Below are 26,831 nucleotides of genomic sequence, written 5' to 3'. Positions count from 1 at the left end.
AGTAGATTGCACAGTACAGTACATATTCCGTACAATTGACCACTGAATGGTAACACCCGAATAAGTTTTTCAACTTGTTTAAGTCGGAGTCCACGTGAATCAATTCATGGTGACAAAATAGTAGAATGCATTTTTTCCCATGAGAGTCTTGAATTTGGGGGGAACAAGGACTTAGGGACTCCCTCTCGTGTAGTACCTGAGAGCATCACTTACTCTAATGAAATAGTTCGACAGGTACTTAGGGACAGTTTATGTGAGTATTTTAAATGCCAGGCACATTGCAATTTGTTGTACTCTTTCCTCAACTCTAAGCCATCCCAATTTGGTAAAGTGGGCTTGAGTTAGGTGAGTCCTGTACGGGAGGTTGAGCAGGAGTCTCACCAGCTTGTTTTGGGAAGTTTGCAGTTTTGTTTTTAGTGGCTTGGGGTTACTGGTGAACCATGAAGTGCAGGTGTAGTCAAAATGACACTGTATGAGGGCACCGGCAATGGTCTTAAGGGTGTCCCCGTTGATAAACGCAGAAATCCTGCCCAAAAATCTAGTTTTATTATTGATCTTGGTGATTGCTTTTAATGCCATTTTTTCACCCGAGAGAGTCTTGTCCAATGTACAACCTCGGTAAATTACCTTGTCTTTGCTGGTGATTATGGTATCACCTGCTTTAATCGTAAAGCTTGGGGATTTACCTAGGTTGTGCTTGGACCCAAATAGGATGAACTCTGTTTTACCCAGGTGTAGTGACAGTTTGTTAACGGAAAGCCAGAGAACGAGATGACTTAGTTCGGTGCTGAGTGCACTTTCAACCTTCAATTTGACCCTGTCCGAGGTCAGAATCGTCAACAAATTGCTGTTACATGCTGATTTCATGTCGATAATGTAAATCAAGAATAACAATGGTCCCTGAATGCTTCCCTGTGGGACACCACAGCTCACCTTGAGTGGAGAGGCCAGTTCACCACAACCACTTGTTTTCTATCCTCAAGGTAAGATTTCATCCAGTTTGTGGCTACGCTGTCAAAACCGATTGCCCTCAACTTGTTTAACAGTATTGAGTGGTTAACTGTGTCGAATGCCTTTTGAAAGTCCAGCATAACCATTCCACAGTACTTGCACAGGTCTGTCTATCGCCTGATGTAGTCAGTCAGGTACAGTAGGCATGTATTGGTGGAATGTGATTTTCTGAATCCTGATTGAAATTCAAATAGGGGCTCGCGATATCTATTTTCTCATTTATTAACTTCTCTATAACCTTTGAGATGGAGCACAGGATGGAAACAGGGTGGTTGTTGCCGGGGTCTAATTTGTTTACTTTTTTATATAGAGGTGATATTCTCTCAAGCTTTGAATTATTTTGGAACATGACATTCATCGATAGACAAGTTCGTGATCTGAGCAACCATTGGGGCAATCGTGACAGCCGCGTCTCTGAGTAATATGGTGGGAAATATGGTGTCTTGTGGCTTTGTTTGGCTGCAGCAAGCTGAGTTTCTTTAGCACATCATAAGTTTTAACTTTGACAAACTTGAAGTCATTTTTGCATACCCCTTTGTTTTTGTAAAAGTCTTGGATGTGCTGTTCACCGTAGAGGCCTGAATGTGAGGGCAATTTGTTTACCAACGTGGAAGCGATGGTTGAATAAAATCGGTTAAAGCAATATGCCACATTCAGCTTGTCTTTGATTAGTGAGCTGTTTAAAATCTGTTAAAGCAATTTGCGACATTCAGTTTGCCTGTGATTAGTGAACCGTTTATTTTCAAATCGAGGTTGGTGGTTATTGTTTTGGTCCAATTGCTTCAGCATCTTCCAGAGTTTTTGCGGGTTATTTTTATTTTCCGCTATTTTTTGTTGAAGTAACTGAATTTGGCCTTCCTGATCATGTTAGTAAATTTATTTCTTAGCTTTTTGCATTATTTAAGGAGCTGTTCAGTCCTGTTTTTAGTGAAGTTAATGTGTTTTTCATTTCTAAGTTTTATGGCTTCAATTATGTCTGCATTGATCAAGGGTTCAGTTCTGGATTTTACCCTGGAAGCTTTCATGGGTGCTAGCTGGTCAGATAGGGTGCTAGCTGGTCAGATACATGCAGGAAGTTGGATTTGAAGATGCCCATGCTTTTTCAACCGATGAGCAATTTAGTACATTTGACCAGTCCAGCCTCTCCAGGGCTGCTTTTAGAGCTTCGCTGGTGTACTTTTTCACTGATCTGAATTGTGTTGTGACAATTTGATATAGATTTTTTAATTTTACGTGTGCAGAAAATGATGAAATGATCACTTATTTCGCACTTGATTATACTGCTTCTGGAGATCTTGGTCCGGTCTGATTTAAAAATTAAATCAATGACGGTTTGAGCAGCAGGGCACACTCTTGTGAATTGAGTGATCAGCTGTTTCAGGCTATGTAGCTTACATTAATTACTGAAGGATTTGTAGATAGGAGTATCTTTTTTCAGGATGTTGGTGTTCAAATCACCGATCAGTATCACTTGAGAATTGCCTAAATCAGCTGATCCCTCGTTTAGCTGTTCATAAAATTTGTTTTGCGTTTGGGGGACTGTACAGAGAGCCAATTAACAGTGGTTTGGTTTTGCGGAAAATTATATTGAGCCACACAGCCTCTATATCACTTTGCTCCAAACCATCCTGTACATTAAAACAGATATCAGATCTAACATCCGTACAAACCCCTTCCCCATGTAAAATTCTGTCCCTTCTGACTATTGTTTCACAATTTCTATCTCAGAGTCCTCAACAGAGCTATCAAGTCTGGTCTCGGAAAAGGACAAAATTCCCACCTTACCATTTCCAAAGATCAGTTTGAGTTTGTCAATGTTACGGAAAAGACTGCTTACATTCATGTGGATTATATACACTCCTCTGGCAGAGAAAATATTTTCCATGTCTTGTGACAACAATGTTTCTTTTCCAACGGTTGTTATTATTGTCTGTTGCGCCATTGTTCGTGTCGTTGTTGTTGTCGCTGTAGTGGCTCGTCGCAGCCGGCGAGGCCATTGTTGTTGTGGGGAGTCTCCATGACGACGGTGTCCATCGGTTCTTGTTTCCTTAGCCTGCAGCCTGTTGTGAGAAGCAGCTGGTGTTCTGGGTGACCCTCGGCGCAGCGTCCTTGGGTTGTTCAATGACAATGGTGACGATGGTGTCTCGGTACCGGGTGCTGTGACGTTATTTTGCCGGTCGTTCTGGTCCCGCGCGTTCATCCACTTTTGGTGCTAGGGTACTCCTTTGTTATGCAGTGGGATCACTTCCACTGCTCCGGCGCTAGCATCCTTGTTAGCATTAGCTATCCTAATCTATGCCCAGTCCGCTGGATTCGATTCTGTTGAAAACGGATTTACCAACGAACCTGGGCCTGGACATCGATGTATGTCTCCCGAAAGTAGCTGGCCGATTGAGATAACAATTCGAACATCCATTCGACTCACCATCCGCTTCTTCGTGCTCTCCCTTTGTGCACAAGATGTTTTTGTAAGTCCGTCGTTGTAGAATGAATGTAGAAGTTAGGGAAGTTTTCCATAGCTTCACCTACTTGTTTTGACTCGTTTTCTTTCACATTTCTCAAGTTACTAAGTGTGTTTATTCCATCGATCCATCTTCATCCACTCATCCGAGGTCGGGTCGCGGGGGCAGCAGCCTAAGCAGGGAAGCCCAGATTTTCCTCTCTCCAGCCACTTCGTCCAGCTCTTCCCGGGGGATCCCTAGGCATTCCCAGGCCAGCCGGGAGACATAGTCTTCCCAACGTGTCCTGGGTCTTCCCTGGGGCTTCCTACCAGTTGGACATGCCCTAAACACCTCCCGAGGGAGGCGTTCGGGTGGCATCCTCACCAGATGCACGAACCACTTCTTCTGGCTCCTCTCGATGGCAGAGCTTCTCACCCTATCTCTGAGGGAGAGCCCCGCCACCCGGTGGAGGAAACTCATTTCGGCCGCTTGTACCCGTGATCTTGTCCTTTCGGTCATAACCCAAAGCTCATGACCACAGGTGAGGATGGGAACGTAGATCGACCAGTAAATTGAGAGCTTTGCCTTCCGGCTCAGCTCCTTCTTCACCACAACGGATCGATACAGCGCCCGCATTACTGAAGACGCCGCACCGATCTGCCTGTCAATCTCACGATCCACTCTTCCCTCACTCGTGAACAAGACTCCTAGGTACTTGAACTACTCTGATTGGAGCAGGGTCTCCTCCCCAACCCGGAGATGGCACTCCACCCTTTTACGGGTGAGAACTATGGACTTGGAATTGCAGGTGCTGATTCTCATCCCGCTCACTTCACACTCGGCTGCGAACCAATCCAGTGAGAGCTGAAGATCATGTCCAGATTAAGCCATCAGGACCACATCATCTGCAAAAAAATAGACCTAATCCTGCGGCCACCAAATCGGATCCCCTCAATGCCTTGACTGCGCCTAGAAATTCCGTCCATAAAAGTTATAAACAGAATCGGTGACAAAGGAGAGTCTTGGCGGAGATCAACGTGTCCGACTTACTGCCAGCAATGCGTACCAAGCTCTGACACTATCGTACAGGGAGCAAACCACCACAATCAGCCAGTCCGATACCCCATACTCTCTGAGCACTCCCCACAGGACTTCCTGAGGGATACGGTCGAATGCCTTTTCCAAGTCCACAAACCACATGTAGACTGGTTGGGCAAACTCCCATGCACCCTCAAAGACCCTGCCGAGAGTATAGAGCTGGTCCACAGTTCCACGACCAGGACAAAAACCACACTGTTCCTCCTGAATCCGAGGTTCGACTATCCGGCTTAGCCTCCTCTCCAGTACACCTGAATAAACCTTACCGGGAAGGCTGAGGAGTGTGATCCCACGATAGTGGGAACACACCCTCTAGTTACCCTTCTTAAAGAGAGGAACCACCACCCCGGTCTGCCAATCCAGAGGTACCGCCCCCGATGTCCACGCGATGCTGCAGAGTCTTGTCAACCAAGACAGCCCCACAGCATCGAGAGCCTTAAGGAACTCCGGGCGGATATCATCTATTCCCTGGGTCTTGCCACCGAGGAGCTTTTAACTACCTCGGCAACCTCAGCCCCAGAAATAGGAGAGCCCACCACAGATTCCCCAGGCACTGCTTTCTCATTGGAAGACGTGTTGATGGGATTGAGGAGGTCTTCGAAGCATTTCATCCACCGATCCACAACATTCGCAGTTGAGGTTAGCAGAACACCATCCGCACCATACACGGTGTTGACATTGCACTGCTTCCCCTTCCTGAGGCGGAGGATGGTGGTCCAGAATCGCTTCGAAGCCATCCGGAAATCGTTTTCCATGGCTTCCCCAAACTCCTCCCATGTCCGAGTTTTTGCCTCCGCGACCGCTGAAGCTGCACACCGCTTGGCCTGTCGGTACTTGTCCAGTTCCTCCGGAGTCGTATGAGCTAAAAGAACCCGATAGGACTCCTTCTTCAGCTTGACGGCATCCCTCACCGCAGGTGTCCACCAACGGGTTCTAGGATTACCGCCACGACAGGCACCAACTACCTTGCAGCCACATGCCCAATCGGCCGCCTCGACAATAGAGGTGCGGAACATGGTCCACTCGGACTTAATGTCCAGCACCTCCCTCGTGACATGTTCAAAGTTCTTCCGTTGGTGGGAATTGAAACTCTCTTTGACAGGAGACTCTGTCAGACGTTCCCAGCAGTGTGTTTAAGGATGTAAATAACCGTGAGAAGTATCGGATGGTGAGCGCTGGTGAAAACATGTCTGCTCGCGGTGAAGAGGCTGTACCTAAGGGTGACATGTATTACATTGTTGTATGTGATATACGGCATCTATTTCATTGGTGTATTTGATATATGACATCTATTACATTGTTGTATGTGATGTATGACATCAATTATGTTGTTTTATATGTCATTGTTGTATGTGATATATGACATGCATTTTATTGTTGTGTGTGATATATGATATATATTACATTGCTGTATGTGATATATGATATTTACTACATTGGTGTATGTTATATATGACATCTGTTACATTGTTGTATGTGATATATAACATCTATTACAATGTTGTATGTGATATATGACATCAATTACATTTTTGTATGTGATACATGACATCTATTACATTCTTGTATGTGATATATGACATCAATTATATTGTTGTATATGATATGTGACATGTATTACATTGTTGTATTTGATATATGACATATATTTCATTGTTGTATGTGATATATGACATCTATTAAATTGTTGTATGTGATAAATGATGTCTATTACATTGTTGTATGTCATATATTACATCTTTTACGTTGTCGTATGTGATGAATGTGTCCCAGTTCAATCAAATGTGGAATAGAGGAACCCAAGGATGCAGATGGATTGTGAGTTAAACAGTACTTTACTTAATGAAAAGCACTCACAACAATAATCCAAAAATAGGAGATAACAAAAGGCGCCGGTGCGAAAAAGAGAACACACAAAGAGCACCGTGAAGAAAAGAACAAAAGTTAATATACAAAACTAACTAAACTTGGGTCGGAGTTGTAAGACGTGCAAACTACCATTAGCACATACCAAACTGGATGGCACTGGAAATAGCCAAGAAGGTAAGAAGCATACATTCAAGGAGAATAGGGGTCTTCATACGAGGAGTGGAATTGCCGAGTGCCATCCAGCTATTGAGGTGCTGCTTGAATTGAATAGTGTCGGGAAGATTCGACACAGCTGTGTATGTTTCACAACTCCGTCCACAGGGAAAGACAGGAACTCTAGGAAGAAGACAAACAATAAGAGCCAGGTCTGCTGCACCAACAATTGCAAACTGAACACAAACCACAAAATGGCAGCAGGCGGTGACAGTATCCCCCCCCCCTACCCCCACCCCCCCCGTACCAAATCAACGGACGCCACCTGGCGGACCTCCTGGTTTTCCGGGAAATCTATGATAAAAATTAGAAATTAGTGATTTATCAATAATAAGGGAACGTGAAATCCAAGAACGATCCTCTGGCTTCCAGTCGATCAGAAATTTCACCCCCATGCCCCACTTCCTGGCGTCCAGAATGGTGTTGACAGTAGAGGCTGGATGACCCGCAACCTGCTGAGGAGCTGGGGGAGACACTGGTGGAGGGTTAAGGTCGCTTGACTCAACGGGCTTCACGCGGGAGACATGGTAGACCGGATAAGACTTGAAAGACTTGGATACCTGGAGTCGAGCTGTGACGGGAGTGATCATCTGCTTCACCTTGTATGGTCTGATGAATCTAGGTGCCAGTTTCTGAGACTCTCCTGGCAGCGTAATGTCTTTTGATGATAGCCAAACCTTCTGGCTGGGTTTGTAGTCGGGAGCTGGTCTGCGATGACGATTTGCCATTATCTGGTTTTGACTGGCCGTGCGAGACAAAGCAGCACGGGTATCACGACACACACGGTGCACAGAGCGCAGGAAGGCAGTCACAAAGGGAACAGTGTACTCGACTTCCTGAGAGGAGAAGATGGAGGGTGAAGACCATGTACCACATGAAATGGACAGACCAGCAGATGAACAGATGAGGGTGTTACGGGCATACTCCACCCATGGCACCACAGTAATGGATGCTGTTGACAAACACATCTCACGGCCGCCCCTAAGTCCTGGTTGGCTATTTCTGATAACCCTCTTTCCCTAACAAGTTGCAGAAGGATCTCCATGTAGCAGATGAAAATTGAGGACCTCTGTCTGACACCACATCCATGGAGATCCCGTGAAGTCGGACCACATGGGTGACTGGAAGCTTGGCGGTTTCCAGGGAGGAGGGAAGTCTGCGAAGGGGGACAAAGTGTGTGAATTTAGAGAATCTGTCTACTATTGTGAGAATGGCAGAAAACCCCCTGGAGATGGTAAAGTGGAATTTCTGACCTTTTATACCATATTTTGTGTCTGTTTTAGTCCAAAAAGAAAGTCTATCTGAAATCCTCTGAATCACTGGAAGAGCATATGTAGGTGAAAGTTGACTAAACTAAGTATATATGCCACACGGGCGGAGTCTGTTGTATTTGTGAGGTTGCATTGATATAAAAAAAAGTCTGCATTGTCCAAAGTCCCCCTCAGACCTGGGCGGATGTGGTATGCTGGGCTCCCGGGGAGTAAAACCCGACGTCGAGGCCACGGGGTAAGAAGAAGCTGCAGGTTGAGTAGCCTCTGAGCCTGGGACCGGGTGAGGGACAAACAGGCGTGTATACATCTCCTGCACAAGTGTGGTCAGGTTCGACAAAGCTTGTTCATGATCAATGATTAGCTGGCCATAAGCCCTGAGAGCCAGCTGAATATGATTCTCATCTGCGGGTTCCATAATAGACTCTGCAATTCTGTCACAGTTCAATTGAATGTGGAACAGAGGAACCCAAGGATGCAGATGGATTGTGAGTTAAACAGATTACTTAATGAAAAACACTCACAACAATGATCCAAAAATAAGAGATAACAAAAGCGCCGGTGCGAAAAAGAGAACGCACAAAGAGCACCGTGAAGAAAAGAACAAAAGCTAATATACAAAACTAACTAAACTTGGGTCGGAGTTGCAAAACGTGCAAACTACCTTTAGTACATACCTAACTGGATGGCACTGGAAATAGCCAAGAAGGTAAGAAGCATACATTCAAGGAGCATAGGGGTCTTCATACGAGGAGTGGATATTGCCGAGTGCCATCCAGCTATTGAGGTGCTGCTTGAATAGTGTCGGGAAGATTGGACACAGCTGTACACGTCTCACAACTCCGCCCACAGGGAAACACAGGAACTCAAGGAAGAAGACAAACAATAAGAGCCAGGTCTGCTGCACTAACAATTGCAAACTGAACACAAACCACAAGATGGCAGCAGGCGGTGACAGAATCACATCTATTACGTTGTCCATCCATCCATTTTCTACCGCTTGTCCCTTTTGGGGTCACTGGAGCCTATCTCAGCTGCATTTAGGCGGAAGGCAGTCGCCATCTCATCGCAGGGCCAACACATATAGACAGACCACATTCACACTCACATTCTCACAAAAGGGCCAATTTAGTGTTACGAATCAACTTATTCACAGGTGCATGTCTTTGGAGGTGGGAAGAAGCCGGAGTACCCGGAGGGAACCCACGCAATTACGGGGAGAACATACAAACTCCACATAGAAAGATCCCGTGCCCGGGACGGAACCCAGGACTGCTCAGGACCTTCGTATCTCAGCTGCATTTAGGCGGAAGGCAGTCGCCATCTCATCGCAGGGCCAACACATATAGACAGACCACATTCACACTCACATTCTCACAATAGGGCCAATTTAGTGTTATGAATCAACTTATTCACAGGTGCATGTCTTTGGAGGTGGGAAGAAGCCGGAGTACCCGGAGGGAACCCACGCAGTCACGGGGAGAACATACAAACTCCACACAGAAAGATCCCGTGCCCGGGACGGAACCCAGGACTGCTCAGGACCTTCGTATTGTGAGGCAGATGCACTAACCCCTACACCTCCGTGCTGCCCTCTATTACGTTGTTGTATGTGATACAGTATATGACGTATTACATAGCTGTATGTGATATAATACTTATATTACATTACCGTATGTGATATATGATATATATTACATTGTTGTATGTAATGTATGACATCAATTACATTGTTGTAGGTGATTAAAATACGTTTATTACATTGTTGTATGTGATATATGACATATATACATTTGATGGCTTTTCATAAAATTCAGTTACTTTGGATAATGGCTGAGATGGCACTGCGGTGAAAACCACTCCAATATGAGACCTTTGAGGGTTAGGAGACACGATCTATGCCCAGATTGTTTTGATCCGGTACCCGGATCACATCTCTAGTTTATGTTTGGATCCTTTTTTGTGTTTTGATCATTTCTGGACTATGCCGATCCTTTTGTTTGAGCACTTCCTAGTTTATATTCATCACCATGGCGACTTCATTTGTTCCACCTGTATTGGCGCCTGGTGCACACCTGTCTTTGATTATTGCTTTGTATTTAAGACCGCCTGCTACCTTAGTTCTTCCTGGACGTTTTGTTTGCTTCTTGCAACAGTTGCGTGTCATATTATTGCCTTTTGTATGTACTTTGCTAAGTCTTAGCTTAGCTTCCGCGCGCTCGGCACGCGCTTCTATGGACTTTGAACTCGACTCTTGCTAACTGTTAGCATTTCGCTTTCTGTGCATTGGCACAACTTTGTTTTACCCTTTGTACAAGTGTTCTTTTGTTATATTTTTATATTAAAACAAGCTCCTACCTTCAATCTTGCTGCTCTTCGTCCTGTGACAACTCACGCGCATCCAAAATGCATCGAGCACGCAACACAGATGGATGAGCAGGACTATTTGGTGTTTGGACTTATGACACTCTGATGTCTTTACAGCGAGCTACTGGGCACTGAGGAGCAATGGCACTTTCTGCTGGCCTTCAATGCTCTGCCAGCCTTGTTTCAGCTCCTCACCCTCCCTTTCCTGCCAGAATCGCCCAAGTTCCTGCTCCTGGAGCGAGGAGACCAGCAGGCCTGCCAGAAAGGTGAGAGCACACCTTTTCCCCACCTTGCAGGACTGTGTCATGTGACGTGTCATGGTTCTCAGCTGTGACCAGGCTGTGGGGGAAGAAGGACCACAGCAGGGAGCTGGAGGACATGTTGGAGGAAAAAACTGCCCTCCAAAACGTCACCAGCCGCTCTGTGATGGAGCTCTTGCAGGATGGAAGCATACGCTGGCAGCTCATAACCATCGTGGTAACCTTCAGCTCGCTACAGCTATGTGGCAACAACGCAGTAAGTTACTTGCTAAAACTTTCATTCAGTCATTATAATCAATAATTTTAATCCAAGTGTTCATTTTCATTTCAGTTCAATTGTTATAATTTTTCAGTTGAAAATAAATAATTTAATCCAACACAGTTGTGGGATCATATGTAAAGAAATAATCCGTTTTGGGATATGCACTGCATTGTCTGTCTCATTGTAATAAATGCAGACAAGGCGTGTTGGCTGAGTTTTCAAAGGTTTACTCTAAAGTGTGTTCATCCTAACCTCCAGCTGCCCGCATGGCTACATACAGTACAACAACACTCAACAGGGCTGTCGGGCATGCGCTTCACAACTGTGGCATGCTGGGTAGTGGAGTTCTTATATTCCCTAGCTCCTAACGTCACATCTTTCCCCCGATAAGGAAATAATGATTAGCTCAATAAACAATTTTTTTATTTCTTTTTTTTAGCTTTTCATTTTTCATTTCTTTGCATTCCAACCACATTTGCAAATAACTTTTCCATCCATCCATCCATCCATTTTCTACCGCTTATTCCCTTTGGGGTTGCGGGGGGCGCTGGTGCCTATCTCAGCTACAATCAGGCGGAAGGCGGGGTACTCCCTGGACAACTCGCCATCTCATTGCAGGGCCAACATTCACACTCAGATTCACACAAAAGGGCCAATTTAGTGTTGACAATCAACCTATCCCCAGGTGCATGTCTTTGGAATTGGGAGGAAGCCAGAGTACCTGAAGGGAACCCATGCATTCACGGGGAGGACAAGCAAACTCCACACAGAAATATCCCGAGCCCGGGATTGAACCCTGACTACTCAGGACCTTCGTATTGTGAGGCAGACACACTAACCCCTCTGCCACCGTGAATAACTTTTCTCTTCATAGAATTTTTCTTTCAATAAATAAATAAAGTGCAAAAATGTCAAAGCATCATAACAAACAGTCATGTCAACACATTTTTTTTTCTAAGGCTCATGTTGCCTTTTTTTTTTAGCAACGTGCAATAACCAAGAATCCTTAACAACTCTCCGTCAGCCTTTTAGGTGGCTGAACGCGTCTCTTAGACAGTCTCTCAACAGCTTGTGACGCAGACACTGCTGTCAGACCCTGGTCAGCAAGGTCAGGCTTGGTGTCAGCAAGTTCTGCAGGTCCAGCTGAGTCCTGCGGAGCCTTTTCTCGAGCTGCATTATTCCCATCAGTCAACCGTGCTTGAAGATCCTTGCGGTTCCTTCTCAAAGACAGTCCACTTTTCATCTGGATCCTATACAAGCATGGAGTAACTTCCACTTCCACTTGTCGTTTTTGTCTCCAAGTGCCTGGAGAAATGTCTCTGAGATGCATGACGTCTCCCGGCCGTATCAGCAAGTCTTCATTGACTGGTAGGTTGGAGCGAATGCGCCTACCCATCAGCATTTGGGCTGGTGACAGTCCGTTTTGTAGAGGTGGACTTTGGTACATCAGTAGACTTTTCTGAAAGTCGTCTTTGTCCTGTGACTTTTTCAATTCGTGTTTTACTGTTTTTACTGAGCTTTCTGACAAGCCGTTGGACTTCGGATAAGTTGGACTTCACGTGGAGTGATTAAACCCCCATTCCTTGGCAGAGGCAGCAAACTCACAGCTAGAAAACTTGGGACCATTGTCGGAAAACAGTTCGCATGAAACACCATGTCTGGCCAAAACAGTCTTTAGATAACTGACAACTTCTTTGCTCAATGTTGACTGCAACGCTCAGATTTCAGGATAGTTCGAAAAATAGTCCGTGACTACCATGTACCTAGATAAGTTCCTACTTTGTAGTAAGGTCTGTGGGGCATTGGATGAGTCATCTGTGGCTCCACTTGTTGTTTTGGCCTGTAAGTTTGGCAAAGTCCACATGACGCTGTTGTCATATCCTAATTCATCCTCGGCCAGTACATTACTTCTCTAGACCTCCGTTTACCCTTAACTTCTTCGAGGTGGCTCTCGTGTATTTTTTCGAGCATCTGCTTGCGCAGTGAGGACGAAATAATAAAATGTTCTCCCTTTTAGCACTATGTCATCCACCACTGCAAGCTCAGCTCTACAATTCCAAGAATCTTGTATTTTCAAGGGCCAATCCTTTTTGTTGTCAGGCCATCCATTTGGTACTCTGCTCTTGAGTTCTTTCATAGTTTCATCTGCAATAGTCTCTCTCCGTATTTGTTGTGTTATGTCGGCAGTCACAGGCAAAGATGTCACAACCATGTCTACATATGCCTGTATCTAAGTGCTATTCTTACTGTCTGCAAGTTCTCACTTATCCACTCCCCTAGACAATGTGTCACCTGTGTACATTTATTTTCCTTGTTTGTGTATCATGTGCACATCATATTTTTGCAGTCTAATTAGCATGCGCTGTATTCGTACCGGGCAGTCATTTAACGGTTTGTTCATGATGGACACCAATGGTTTATGATCAGTTTCCACTTGAAACATCTGTCCATATACACATTGATGGAAACGTTCACATGCATACAAACTCACTAACAGTTCTTTCTCATTTTTGAGCATACCTGGACTCAGGGCTCTGGATGCCTAGGCGACAGGTAGCCACTGCTCGTCATGTTGCTGCAGTAGCACTATTCCCAGGCCGTACTGTGATGCATTTGCCAAGATCTTGGTGCTCTTTTCAGGGTCACAAAACTTTAACACGGGCTCCTGTGTAAGAGTCTCTTTCAGTTTACGAAAACATTGTTCTTGCTTGGGGGACCAGATCTATTCATTATTTTGTCCAAGAAGACTCTTGAGAGGTGCGGATTGTGTTGACGGTTGTGGGACAAACTTGGCGAGATAGGTGACCATCCCTAGGAAAGGTCTGACCTCATCTTTGTTGGTTGGCCTATCCATGTTGCTGATTGCTGAAGTTTTTCTCAGGTCTGGCTTCACCCCCTCTTCACTCACAACATCTCCCACAAAGGTAAGTGACTTCACTCCAAACTCACATTTTTCTTTGTAAAATTGTAGGTTCCCCTCCCTCGTCTTGTGTAGAACTTGTCCCTATCTTTCGTTGTGTTCTTTTCGGGTTGAGTCCCACATTATGATATCATCCATCATTGTCTCAACTCCGGGTATGTGCTCAAAAATCATGTGAATGGTCTTATGATAGACTTCAGATGCTGACAAGATGCTGTATGGTAGACAAAGAAACCTGTACCTTCCCTCCGGGGTGTTAAATGTGCACAGTCTGGTACTCTCTTCTTCAAGCCTCAGCTGCCAGAAACCTGATGAAGCATCTAATTTGCTAAACCAATTGTCTCCAGCAAATTGTGCCATGATTTCTTCCCTGGTTGGTAACTTAAAAAATGCTCTCTTCTGATCTCTTTATTTAGGTCTCTTGGATTCAAGCATGTTCTCAGGGCAGCTGTTTTCTTTTGCACAACGACCAGCAAGCTGACCAATTCAGTTGGCTCATCAATTTTCTTAATGACTCCTAACTTTTCAATTCCCACTAGTTCATCTTTCAGTTTTTTTCTGCAGAAAAAATGGGACTTTCCTGCACGGGTACACAACAAGAGACACATTTTTATATACAATTTTTTTTATGTAGTCCAAGTAGACATCAAAGTTCTTGGAAGCAGTCCTTGTTCTCTTCCATGAGTGAGTCCTGATCATTTGCAGTTTCTCGAGATGTCACCACCAACACTCTTTTGACAAGATTGAGCCCCAGTCCCTGGATTGGTTGTACACTCATATCCACAATCAGTAGTTGTGCTCTTATCTGTCGACCTTTGTGTTTAAAAAGTTGCAATGCAGTTACTTGTTCTCCGGTATATCCACTATTTTGGTTTTTACTGGTTGGATTTTGCTCTTTCCAGTCAGTGTTTTGTAATCTTCCAAAGATAGCAAGTTAACTTGAGCACCTGTATCCAGCTTGAATGGTATTGTCGTCTGATTCACTGTAATTGGAACAATCCATTCTTCTTTTGTAGTTGTGCATGCTTGCACCACTTTGAAAAAAAATCCTCATTATTATAATCTTTCTCATCTGTGTGAACTTTCTGTCTTGAAGGTGTTTTGCAACATTTAGCATAGTGATTGCTCCTTCCACAGTTGTTACATGTTTTTCCATATGCAGGACAAGATTTTGGCTTGTGGCTGCTTCGAAATTTACCAAATTTAAATTCTGTAGATTTGTGTTTTTGATCCTTTTGTTTGGCACTTTTTTTTGTTTTTCCATCGTTCTTAATGTATGGCATGCAATGTTGTTTCACCTCTCCATAGCTCTTTTGCATGTGCTCTAGTGGTTTCAGCTGCTCTACACATACTGACACACTTATGGAAACCCCGTTTCCATATGAGTTGGGAAATTGTGTTAGATGTAAATATAAACGGAATACAATGATTTGCAAATCATTTTCAACCCATATTCAATTGAATGCACTACAAAGACAAGATATTTGATGTTCAAACTCATAAACTTTTTTTTTTTTTAATAATAATAATAAAGTTTGAATTTCATGGCTGCAACATGTGCCAAAGTAGTTGGGAAAGTGCATGTTCACCACATTGTGTTACATCACCTTTTCTTTTAACAAAACTGAAAAAACGTTTGGGAACTGAGGAAACTAATTATTGAAGCTTTGAAAGTGGAATTCTTTCACATTCTTGCTTTATGTAGAGCATCAGTCTTTCCACAGTCCGGGGTCTCCGCTGTCGTATTTTATGCTTCATAACGCGCCACACATTTTCGATGGGAGACAGGTCCGGACTGAAGGCAGGCCAGGAAAGTACCCGCAATCTTTTACTACGAAGCCACGCTGTTGTAACACGTGGCTTGGCATTGTCTTGCTGAAATAAGCAGGGGCGTCCATGATAACGTTGCTTGGATGACAACTTATGTTTCTCCAAAACCTGTATGGGCCATTCAGCATTAATGGTGCCTTCACAGATGTGTAAGTTACCCATGCCTTGGGCGCTAATGCACCCCCATACCATCACAGATGCTGGCTTTTTAACTTTGTGTCGATAACTGTCTGGATGGTTCGCTTCCCCTTTGTTCTGGTGTCCTCTGTTTCCAAATATAATTTGAAAGGTGGACTCGTCAGACCACAGAACACCTTTCCACTTTGCATCAATCCATCTTAGGTGAGCTCAGGACCAGCCAAGCCGGCGGCGTTTCAGGGTGTTGTTGATAAATGGGGTTGGCTTTGCATAGTAGAGTTTTAACTTGCACTTACAGATGTCGCGACCAACTGTAGTTAATGACAGTGGTTTTATGAAGTGTTCTTGAGCCCATGTGGTGATATTCTTTACACACTGATATCGGTTTTTGATGCATTACTGCCTGAGGGATCAAAGGTCCGTGATATCATCGCTTACGTGCAGTGATTTCTCCAGAGTCTCTGAACCTTTTGATGATTTTACGGACCATAAATGGTAAAATCCCTAAATTCCTTGCAATAGCTCGTTGAGAAATGTTGTTCTAAAACTGTTCGATAATTTGCTTACAAAGTGGTGACCCTCACCCCATCCTTGTTTGTAAAATATTTAGCATTTCATGGAGGCTGCTTTTACCCAATCATGGCACCCAACTGTTCCCAATTAGCCTGCACACCTGTGGGATGTTCAAAATAAGTGTTTGATGAACATTCCTCAACTTTATCAGTATTTATTCCCACCTTTCTCAACTTTTTTGTCACGTGTTGCTGGCATCAAATTCTAAAGTTAATGATTATTTGCAAAAAAAAAAAATTTGTATCAGTTTGAACCTCAAATATGTTGTCTTTGTAGCATATTCAACTGAATATGGGTATAAAATGATTTGCAAATCATAGTATTAAATGGGTTGTACTTGTATAGCGCTTTTCTACCTTCAAGGTACTCAAAGCGCTTTTGACACTACTTCCACATTTACCCATTCACACACACATTCACACACTGATGGAGGGAGCTGCCATGCAAGGCGCTAACCAGCACCCATCAGGAGCAAGGGTGAAGTGTCTTGCTCAGGACACAACGGACGTGACAAGGTTGGTACTAGGTGGGATTTGAACTAGGGACCCTCGGGTTGCGCACGGCCACTCTCCCACTGCGCCACGCCGTCCCTGTATTCCGTTTGTATTTACATCTACCACAATTTCCCAACTTATATAAAAACGGGGTTTGTAAATCCAGTTTCTCAAAGCAGTCTTTCTCTTTCTCTGAGTGCATTATCCATTGTACCACATACAAACCTGTCTCTCACTAATGAGTCCTTCAAAGCGTCAAATTCACATGTTTTGCTTAGCGTGTGAAGCTCTGCCATGTACTGATCAAAAAGTACTCCTTGCTTTTGGTCATGTGTTAAAAACTTTTACCACTCAAAGATCACGTTTGACGAGGCCCAAAGTATTCTTGAAATTTGTCATTAACTGTTCCAGAGTCAAATTAGCTTCATCCAGCTAAAAGCTGTTATATATGTCCAAAGCGTCTTCTCCAAAAACAAGCAAAAGAATGTGAGCTTCCAGCCTTTCATTATCACCTCCTGCTCCGCTTGCTGCTGAATAGATATTAAATCTTTGCTTAAAACGCTTCCAGTTATTGGCAAGATTAGCAGTTAGTTGCATTGGGCTAGGTGGACTTAGCTTTTCCATGACTGCACTTCGGGGTAGGATACTGGGACTCCACAGCTCTTTGTTGTTGGTTGTCCTCCAACTCGGCCACAAAATCCTCTTCTAGTTGTTAAATCCGTCCCTTGTCCTCTGTTTCACTTTACCGCCACTCATAGTCATCACACACCGTAGCAAACTCCTCGGAAACTTGGCATCCTTCTCACGTTTTCACTCACGCGACCGGAGACATTGTTCTTTTTCCGCTTGTCTTTTGTGGCTCCCTCGTGGCAAACATTCCGTCCGACGCTGCTCACGGCCACTTCTAACACCATGTGTTGTCTGTCTAATTGTAATAAATGCAGACAAGGTGTGTGTTCTCAAAGGTTTACTCAAAGTGTGTTCATCACAACCTCCAGCTGCCCGCATGGCTACATACAAAAACACTCAACGGGGCTACCGTGCATGCTCTTGACTACTGTGGCACAGCGCGGGTGGGGTAAAGCACCTGGGCCAGCAACTTCAGGATTCTTGGTTTGATCCCAGCTTCTGCCATCCCCGTCACATCCATTGTGTCCTTGAGTAAGACACTTGACCCTTGCTCTTGATGGGTGGTGGTTAGGGCCTTGCATGGAAGCCATCAGTGCATGAATGTATGTGTGAATTTGTGTATGAATGTGTGTGTGAATTGGTGACTGTGAAAATAGTGTCAAAGCGCTTTGAGTACCTTGAAAGTAGAAAAGTGCTCTACCCATTTACCTTTTTGAACCACTTATTCAAACATATACCTTAATATACTTTAATTAATGACTAGATGTCACATCATTGGCGCCTACTGAGTTGTTTGTCAGTGAAGAAGAGGCGCCATAGTTGTTTTTTGTAAGGATGGGATGTTGCATGCTCCCTGGTTAGAGGGATAGAATAGAATAGAATAGATTAGAATGTTTTTATTATCACTATACACAGGTACAATAAGATTAAAGCAACTTCAGTGTCAGTGCGACAATCTACAAATATGCAAAACATAGGAAGAAAAGAAAGAAAAACAGTGCAAAAGGAGGTAAGATGCACACAGTCCAGTCCTGAGAATGAATGTTCAGAATGTTGTTTACAGGAATAAATATACCATATACATATATACAGAAGCATTCAGATTGTGGGTGGAAAGTAAAAATTGCACAAAGAGAGGTGCTAAACTATGCTTCTGCAAAAGTTTTGGGTTGGTGGGGGAGCAATGTTTTGTTTTTCTTTTCTTTGCATCAGTCAAGTTCATTGATCTAAGTTGTATTTTGGTACACCGTTGTGGAGGTTGCCCTCCCGCTGATCCTCCAGACCACCAAGCATGGACATGACAGCCCGGATTAGGGTTACAACACTGTTTTATTTTTCAATAAAGTGTCATAGTGCTTTTCAGAAATTGTCTTTCGGTGTCTGTCTGTCTCTCTCGCTCCACCTCCACCACCTCTCTCCTCCCTGGCTGCTGCCTTTTAACAAAGCGACAGGTGATTAGATAACCAGGCCAAGATGGGCCATCTTTGCACCTGTCTCGAAGCCGGTCCTGGCACACCCCTTTTGCTGCAGGTCCGCAGGCCACGCCCCCCTCGACATACCTCCACCGCCAGACGCAGGCTGGGACACCAGTCGGCCGCGTCTACTCCCCCCTCCCTCCGTGAGGGGGCGGGAGAGGAAGTCGGCCACGGCCATCTGTGCACCCGGTTTGTGGATTACTCTGAAGTTGTAGGGTTGCAAAGCAAGATACCAACGGGTGATCCGCGTGTTGACATCTTTCATGCGGTGGAGCTTCTGGAGGGGTTTGTGGTCTGAGCAGAGGCTGAAATAGCGCCCCAGGACGTAATACCGGAAGGCCCCAACTGCTCACCGGATGGCGAGGCACTCTCTCTCCACTGTGCTATACCTGGCCTCTCTTTTGGACAGTTTCCTGCTGATGTAAAGGATGGGTCGGTCGACGCCCTCCACCTGCTGGGACAAAACAGCTCACAGTCCTCTGCCCGACGCGTCAGCCTGCAAACAAAATAGGAGAGGAAAATCACGCATGTGCAGGACTGGCTCCTCACAGAGGGCCTTTTTAACCCCCTCAAACGCCTGCTGGCACTGCTCAGTCCACTGGACCAGATCTGGAGCACCCTTTCGGGTGAAGTCTGTTAGTGGGCTGATCAGGTCCGCAAACCGGGGGATAAACCTCCGGTAGTAACCTGCCAGACCCAAAAACTGCCTCAACTCTTTTTTCGTCTTGGGGGTTGGGCAGGCCGCAATTGCCGCTGTTTTGTCTACCTGAGGGCGCACCTGCCCTCCTCCCAAGTGGTACCCCAAATACTGTACTTCCCTCTGGCCAACTGCACACTTCGCCAGGTTAGCGGTGAGCCCCGCCTGCCTCAGGGACTCGAGCGTTGCCCCCACCCGCTGCATGTGTTCTTCACAGCTGCTACTCTGGAAGATGACGTCATCCAGGTAGGCAGCCGCGTATGAAGCGTGAGGTCGCAGCACCCAGTCCATGTGGAACGTGGCGGGCGCACCGAACAAGCCACATAGAAGTGTCACAAATTGGTACAAACCTTCCGGAGTGGAAAAGGACGTTTTTTTCCCTGGACTCAAGCGACAAGGGTATCTGCCAGTAGCCCTTGGTTAAATCCAGTGTCTTAAAAAAACGAGCAGTACCCAGCCGATCCAGGAGCTCGTCGACCCGGGACATTGGGTAAGCGTCAAAATTTAATATTTCGTTTACCTTGTGGTAATCCACCCAGATACGCACAAACCCATCCTTCTTCCCTACCAGAATGATGGGGCTGCACCACGCACTGTGGGATTCTTCTATTACCCCCATCTCCAGCATGGATTTTAATTCCTCCCGAACCACTTTGCATTTGTGTTCGGTGAGTCTGTAGGGCTTATACCGCACCATGTCAATATGATGTTGGATGAGGTTCGTGTGGCCGGGCCGAATGGAGAACACATCAGAAAAGTGCTCCTGCAGCTTGGCAATATCCGCTTTCTGCGCTAACATGAGCTGATTATCACAGATGAGGGGTGAGGGCAGGACAGACCGCAGGACATCTGGCCCAAACTCATCCTCCTCCTCAACCGCCGTCACCATGGAAACAGGCTCCGCCTCCTTTAATGCTTTCAGGAGGTTAAATGGTAAATTTGAATGTCTCCGCCCCGGTCCGAGCGTCAGACCTCATAATCCACATCACCCACTTGCTGTGTGACCTTAAAGGGTCCTTTCCACTTGGCGAGTAGTTTCAAGCTGAATGTTGGAAGTAACACAAGTACTTTTTCTCCCGGTGAAAATTTTCTTAGCTGAGTCCCCCTGTTATACACGCGCCGTTGACGTTCCTGGGCCCGGAGAAAATTCTCGCGTGACAAGTGCCCCACCGTGTGGTGTTTTGCTCACATGTCCTTGACGTATTGAATTTCGTTTTTGTTGGAGCTTGGACCCACCTCCCAGCTTTCTTTAATCACATTCAAGACCCTGCGCGGCTTCCTGCCGTATAAAAATTCAAAAGGAGCAAATCTTGTGGAGGACTGGGGTGCCTTCCGCATTGCAAACAGTAGGGGCTCTAACTATGTGTCCTAATTTGGGTTATCCTCATGTGAAGCCCCCACCGGTTTCCCCTCGGCAGTGTCGGATGAACCCGCGTCGCCATTGAGAACTGCATAGATCAGGGGTCACCAACCTTTTTGAAACCAAGATCTATTTCTTGGGTACTGATTAATACGATGGGCTACCGGTTTGATATACACTTAAATAAATTGCCAGAAATAGCCAAATTTCTCAATTTACCTTTAACTCTATGTTATTATTAATACTTAATGATATTTATCTTTGTGGATACACTGATCATCTTAATGATTTCTCCTAATAAATATATATTTTTGATGACATATTTTAAATATGTTAAAATCCAAACTTTGTTAGAACATATAACAAATTGGACCAAGCTATATTTTGTGACGTCTAGCTGGCATCGTGGTGGATAGGTGTTCTTTCATTGGTGCAGCGGAGGATGGAACACAGCGTGAGGGTAAAGATAATGATTTATTAACACAATAAGAAACAGACTAAGAACCAAAGACACTGGCACAAAGGCACTAACAAAAACCAACAGAACTAGCGTGGGAGCTAGAATGAACAAAAAGCGCTAGTATGTAAACTAAGGACAAGCAAACAAACTAAATAGCATGGAAGCTAATCAAATAACAAAAGTTTTTACCACAATGCGGGAATGCGACGTCATCTGTTGCGTGTAGCAAACTACAGTCCGAGAGCGAATGTCCAACAAAGGCGGTCTTAAATAAGGAGATAAATCAGGAGGCAGGTGTGCGTGATCACACGGAAGGCAGGTGACACAAATGCGTTGCTAGGACAACAGAAACAAACCAGGAAGTGCCACCGGGAACTAAGAGAGCCAAATACAACACAGGGTGATAACAAAACAGAAACAAAACCAGAATATGACATGGTCCAAGACGTGGACCATGACATATTTCTAACAAAGACAAATCATTATTTATTCTAGATTTTCCAGAACAAACATTTTAAAATAAATTCAAAAGACTTTGAAATAAGATTGAAATTTAATTCTACAGATTTTCTAGATTTGCCAGAATATATTTTTTTTAATTTTAATCATAATAAGTTTGAATAAATATTTCACAAATATACTTCGACCTAGGACATGTTGTGGAGATTATGTCTCCTGCTGGCCTGGGAACGCCTCATAATGCCCAAGGAGGAGCTGGACGAAGTGGCTGTGTAGAAGGAAGTCTGGGCTTCTCTGCTTAGACTGCTGCCCCCGCGACCTGACCTCGGATAAGTGGAAGAAGATGGATGGATGGATGATAATAATAATGATAATATTAATAATATTGATAAAATTAATAATAATGATGATAACAAAATAATAATAATGGTTCATATTGATTAATTGTCATGAACTTTGATTGCAGGTGTACTTCTACTCCTATGAGGTGTTTGCAGCAGCAGGAATCCAACAACAACAGTTAGCCTACGCTGCTTTGGGAACCGGGCTGTGTGAGATGATGGCCTCCTTGGCGTGCGTAGGTGTCCCCTCAAAATATTATTTTTCATATATTTGATGTTACATTACTATAGTGCCACATTATGGTGCCTTCGTCCTCTGTTTGATGTTGCAGTTTGTCATTATCGAGAATGCCGGGAAGAAATTCCTCCTCTCCAGAGGATGTCTGGCCATGGCTGCTGCACTCGCCCTCCTCACCATCACTCTTCATCTCCAGGTGATGATGCCTGGGACGTATGACGCAATCACAGAATCCAACTCACACTTTGTTCTTGTTGCTTAGCAACACATCTGCTGGATGTCCTACTGCAGCATGGTCCTCATTTTTACCTTCATTGCCCTTTTTTCCATTGGACCAGGTAGGTGGGCATCCATGTTGGTGACATACGTTGTTGTTTATAGCAAAGTATTTTTGTACTCCATGTTGGCCATGTTGGTGGCTTCCGCAGGAGCGCATTTTTTTACAGCATCATGTCGGTGGCATACGTTGTTGCAGCAGGATTGGCCATGTTTGTAGAGTGTGCAGCAACAGGACTATCAATAATGTCAGCCATGTTTGTTTTTTGTGTCTGGCATGGATGAATTATATCTGCAAGATATTAATATGGTCTATCTATTTTTATGTTTTTTACTTTCAGGAGGAACAACCGCTCCTCTTCCGAGTGTAATTTTCACTCAGGAGTATAAATCGTCCGCATACTTGGTGGCCTGCACCATCAACTGGACGGGCATGTTCACTGTCGGGATGGTTTTTCCCATCTTAGTGGTCAGTATGCAAACATCAATGTTTTTACATCTTAGTGGTTAGTTTGCAAACATTTATGTTTTTACCTCTCAGTGGTTAGTATGCAAACATTTATCTTTTTCATCTTAGTGGTTAGTATGTAAACATTCATATTTTACATCTTAGTGTTTAGTATGCAAACATTTATGTTTTCCATCTTAGTGGTTTGTATGCAAATAATAATGTTTTCCATCTTAGTGGTTAGTATGCAAACATTTATGTTTTTACATGTTAGTGGTTAGTATGCAAACATTTATGTTTTTATATGTTAGTGGTTTGTATGCAAATAATAATGTTTTCCACATTAGTGGTTAGTGTGTAAACAGTTATATTTTATATCTAAGTGGTTAGTATGCAAACATTTATGTTTTTACATCTTAGTGGTTAGTATGCAAACATTAATAACTTCCATTTTAGTGGTTAGTATGTAAACATGAAAGTTTTCCATCTTAATGGTTAGTATGCAAATATTTATGTTTTGCATCTTAGTAGTTAGTATATAAACATTAATAATTTACATCTTAGTGATTAGTATGCAAACATTTATGTTTTACATGTTAGTGGTTAGAATGCAAACATTTATATTTTCCATCTTAGTAGTTAGTATGTAAACATTTATGTTTTACATCTTACTGGTTAGTATGTAAACATACATGTTTTCCATCTTAGTGGTTAATGTGCAAACATTAATGTTTTCCATCTTAGTGGTTAGTCCATGCATCCATTTTCTATCGCTTGTTCCGTTTGGGGTCGCGGTGGTGCTGGAGCCTATCTCAGCTGCATTCGAGCCTATCTCAGCTGCTTTCGGGCGGAAGGCAGTGTACACCCTGGACAAGTTGCCATCTCATCGCCTGCCTCTGTTGTTTGGAACACACCTTTGTTTAATCAAGAGACTACTATTTATGTCTGCCTTTGTTAATCACTCGTTCTGGCTTCATTGTTTGCGTCACACCTTTGCCAATCCTTTTGCTTCCTGGGAGAACAACCCTCGCATCACCATGCGACCCAGTCGCGACAGAATGAAGCCAGCAATCCGTTCTTCCGCAAGGGACCACGAAGAGATGAAGACGCGCTGGCGAAGATGGAATCCAGCCAGAAAGGTTTCGTTTCGCCGTCAGGACGTGTCATTCCCCCAAACTCCTCCTCCGGACAGCAATATTCCACAGGGAGCTCAGTCTTCCTCGCCGCCATTGTTTGCTAATCCGATCCATTACTTCGCTAAACAGTTCACAGACTGGGCTAAAAGCCAAATGGAAACCCGCGTCGAGGACTCAGCTGCGCCGTCACCCTCTGATGTCGTCACTCTACCGGCAGTTGGTATTGACGTTGGAGGGCAGGAATTGTGTTTTTCTCCTGAGTCGTTCTGTTTGCCTCTCGCTGGGGACACTCCGTCTGCTATAGCAGACTACCAGAACAATTTTTTTCAATCACCTCAACCCCCCGTGACTCTGACTACACCTCTAAGGACTCAAGCCCCACCAACGTCACGGACATTTTCTTTTTGTCCTCTCACACAATCCCAGGTGGGGGTTAGGAAGACACATTATGGACAATTTAATGGGGAGGAGTCTACCCCCTTCATGACCTCCCTCCACCCAGCCCTTAAAACGGTTCCAGACCGCAGGGAGTCCGTCTGGTATCCGCTCCTTGAGCCAGGCAGCAACCTCCGGCCCGGCCACCACCACCAGTTTTTCGGCGTGCCAAGCCGCAGCCCCCAGCTAGGCCACCTCCGCCAAATCCAAGGATAGCGACCCTACCAGATCCAAGGCTAGCACCGGGCCAAGTTCCATACGCCAAGATCCACCACACCAAGATCCACCATGCCAAGTTCTGCCAGTCGTAGCTCCACGACGCCAAGTTCCGCCAGTCACAGCGCCACGACCCCAAGTGCCGCCCGTCGCAGTTCCATGACGCCCGTTTCCGCCAGTCGCAGCTCCAAGAGGCCAAGCGCCGTCGGTCGCAGCTCCACGACGCTAAGTGCCGCCAGTTGCAGCTCCACGATGCCAAGTGCCACCAGTCGCAGATCCATGCCAAGTGCCACCACGCCAAGCCTCGGCGTCTGCTGCACCACGCCAAGCCTTGACGAAGACACGCGCAGCTTCCACGCCTGCTACGACGAGGAGGCGCATAGCTTCCACGCCTGTTACGACAACAACGCACGCATCTTCCACGCCTGCCACGACGACGACGTGCGCAGCTTCCACGCCTGCCTCAACAACGACACGCCCACCTCCCCGTATGCCACGGATGTGGCCGTTCCCTGGTCGTCCGCCACACCAAGTGCACCCACCTCCTCGTTCCCTGGTCACCCGCTCGCCAAGTGCACCGGCGTTCAACGCATCGCCGCCACCTGACTCTCCCTCGCTGGTTGTGGGGACACTTGGTCTGGCAACCCACCGCCAAGTTAGCCCCCCCCCCCCACCACCGCCCCCCGCCCTCCCATGACTCTTGATCTTGTTTTTTTTCATTATTTGGACATCTGGAATCTGTCCTTTAAGGGGGGAGGAGGGGTCTCTGTCATGGTCCGTGGTCCGGATCATGTTTTGTTTACTTATGATCTGTTAGTTCTGGACTCCTTCAGTTCCTGTTTGTCCACTTTCTGAGTTTAGTCACAATGGTTACTTGTGATTTTTGCCTGCCTCTGCTGTTTGGGACACCATCCATCTAGTCATCCATTTTCTACCACTTATTACCTTTGGGGTCGCGGGCGGCGCTGGTGCCTATCTCAGTTACAATCAAGTGGAAGGCGGCGTATGCCCTGGACAAGTCGCCACTTCATCGCAGGGCTGTTTGGAAAACACCTGTGTTTAATCAAGAGACTACTATTTAAGTCTGCTTTTGTTGATCACTCGTTCTGGCTTCATTGTTTGCGTCACACCTTTGCCAATCCTATCCGGAGTCGTTATCTTGCTTCCTGGGAGAACAACCCCGCATCATCATGCGACCCACTCGCGACATATGAAAACATAAATGTTTTACATCTTAGTGGTGAGTATGCAGACATTAATGTTTTAAAACTTTTTAGTATGCAAACATTAATGTTTTCCATCTTTGTGGTTGGTATGCAAACATTTATATTTTCCATCTTAGTGGTTAGTATGCAAACAATAATGATGAACATCATGAAACATGACAAGCTTCTTCTCTTGCAGGAGAATCTGGGCTCCCTATGCTTTATCCTGTTCCTGTTGATGTGTTTGTTTTGTGGTCTGTTTGTGCTCTTCAATGTCCCCGAGTTGAACAACAAGACACCTCTGGAGATCGCCGCAGGCTTCCGGAGGCTGAAAAACAAGTCCCTTGATGTCCCCAAAACACAGCAGACCAAATTTTAGATTTATAAACATAAAAATAAAATAAAAAATGTTTTATTTTTTTTTAAATCAAAGCGAAAGACTTCTAATTTTTGGAACCACCCAAAACAGCTTGTCCCTGCGCATATGCCCACACTATGTGCCTGAACGACTCAAGGTTTGTCTGAATTAATTATAATGATAATAATAATAAATCTGAACCCGAGAGTTGTTTTGTTATTGGACTTTTGTGCTCGTCACAGATTGTATATAAGGAACACCATGTGTTCCATGAAACATTGGGGTGTCCATATGTGCACTTGGCACCAGGACACCCTAGGCCGCACTTCCATGATCGACTTTGTAGTTGTGTC

The 26,831-nt window shown here is 44.9% G+C and overlaps 1 protein-coding gene across 1 annotated transcript in view; it reads left to right on the top strand.

Annotated features, from left to right (window-relative positions):
* slc2a11l (solute carrier family 2 member 11, like) overlaps positions 1-26,626 on the top strand; it is a 37,351-nt gene extending 10,725 nt beyond the window's left edge. The window contains exons 6-12 of the mRNA XM_061907402.1: positions 10,385-10,533; positions 10,596-10,783; positions 22,292-22,402; positions 22,499-22,600; positions 22,667-22,742; positions 23,022-23,149; positions 26,320-26,626. Of these exons, the coding sequence (XP_061763386.1) occupies positions 10,385-10,533; positions 10,596-10,783; positions 22,292-22,402; positions 22,499-22,600; positions 22,667-22,742; positions 23,022-23,149; positions 26,320-26,499 (934 nt within the window). The 3' untranslated portion in view covers positions 26,500-26,626. The remainder of the gene's footprint in view (positions 1-10,384; positions 10,534-10,595; positions 10,784-22,291; positions 22,403-22,498; positions 22,601-22,666; positions 22,743-23,021; positions 23,150-26,319) is intronic.
* Positions 26,627-26,831: the final 205 nt, after the last annotated feature.

Source organism: Nerophis ophidion, linkage group LG08 (assembly GCF_033978795.1).
Source record: "Nerophis ophidion isolate RoL-2023_Sa linkage group LG08, RoL_Noph_v1.0, whole genome shotgun sequence".
NCBI lineage: Eukaryota > Metazoa > Chordata > Actinopteri > Syngnathiformes > Syngnathidae > Nerophis > Nerophis ophidion.
Note: the sequence above shows the minus strand (reverse complement) of the source record. Positions and strands in the feature narration are given on the sequence as shown.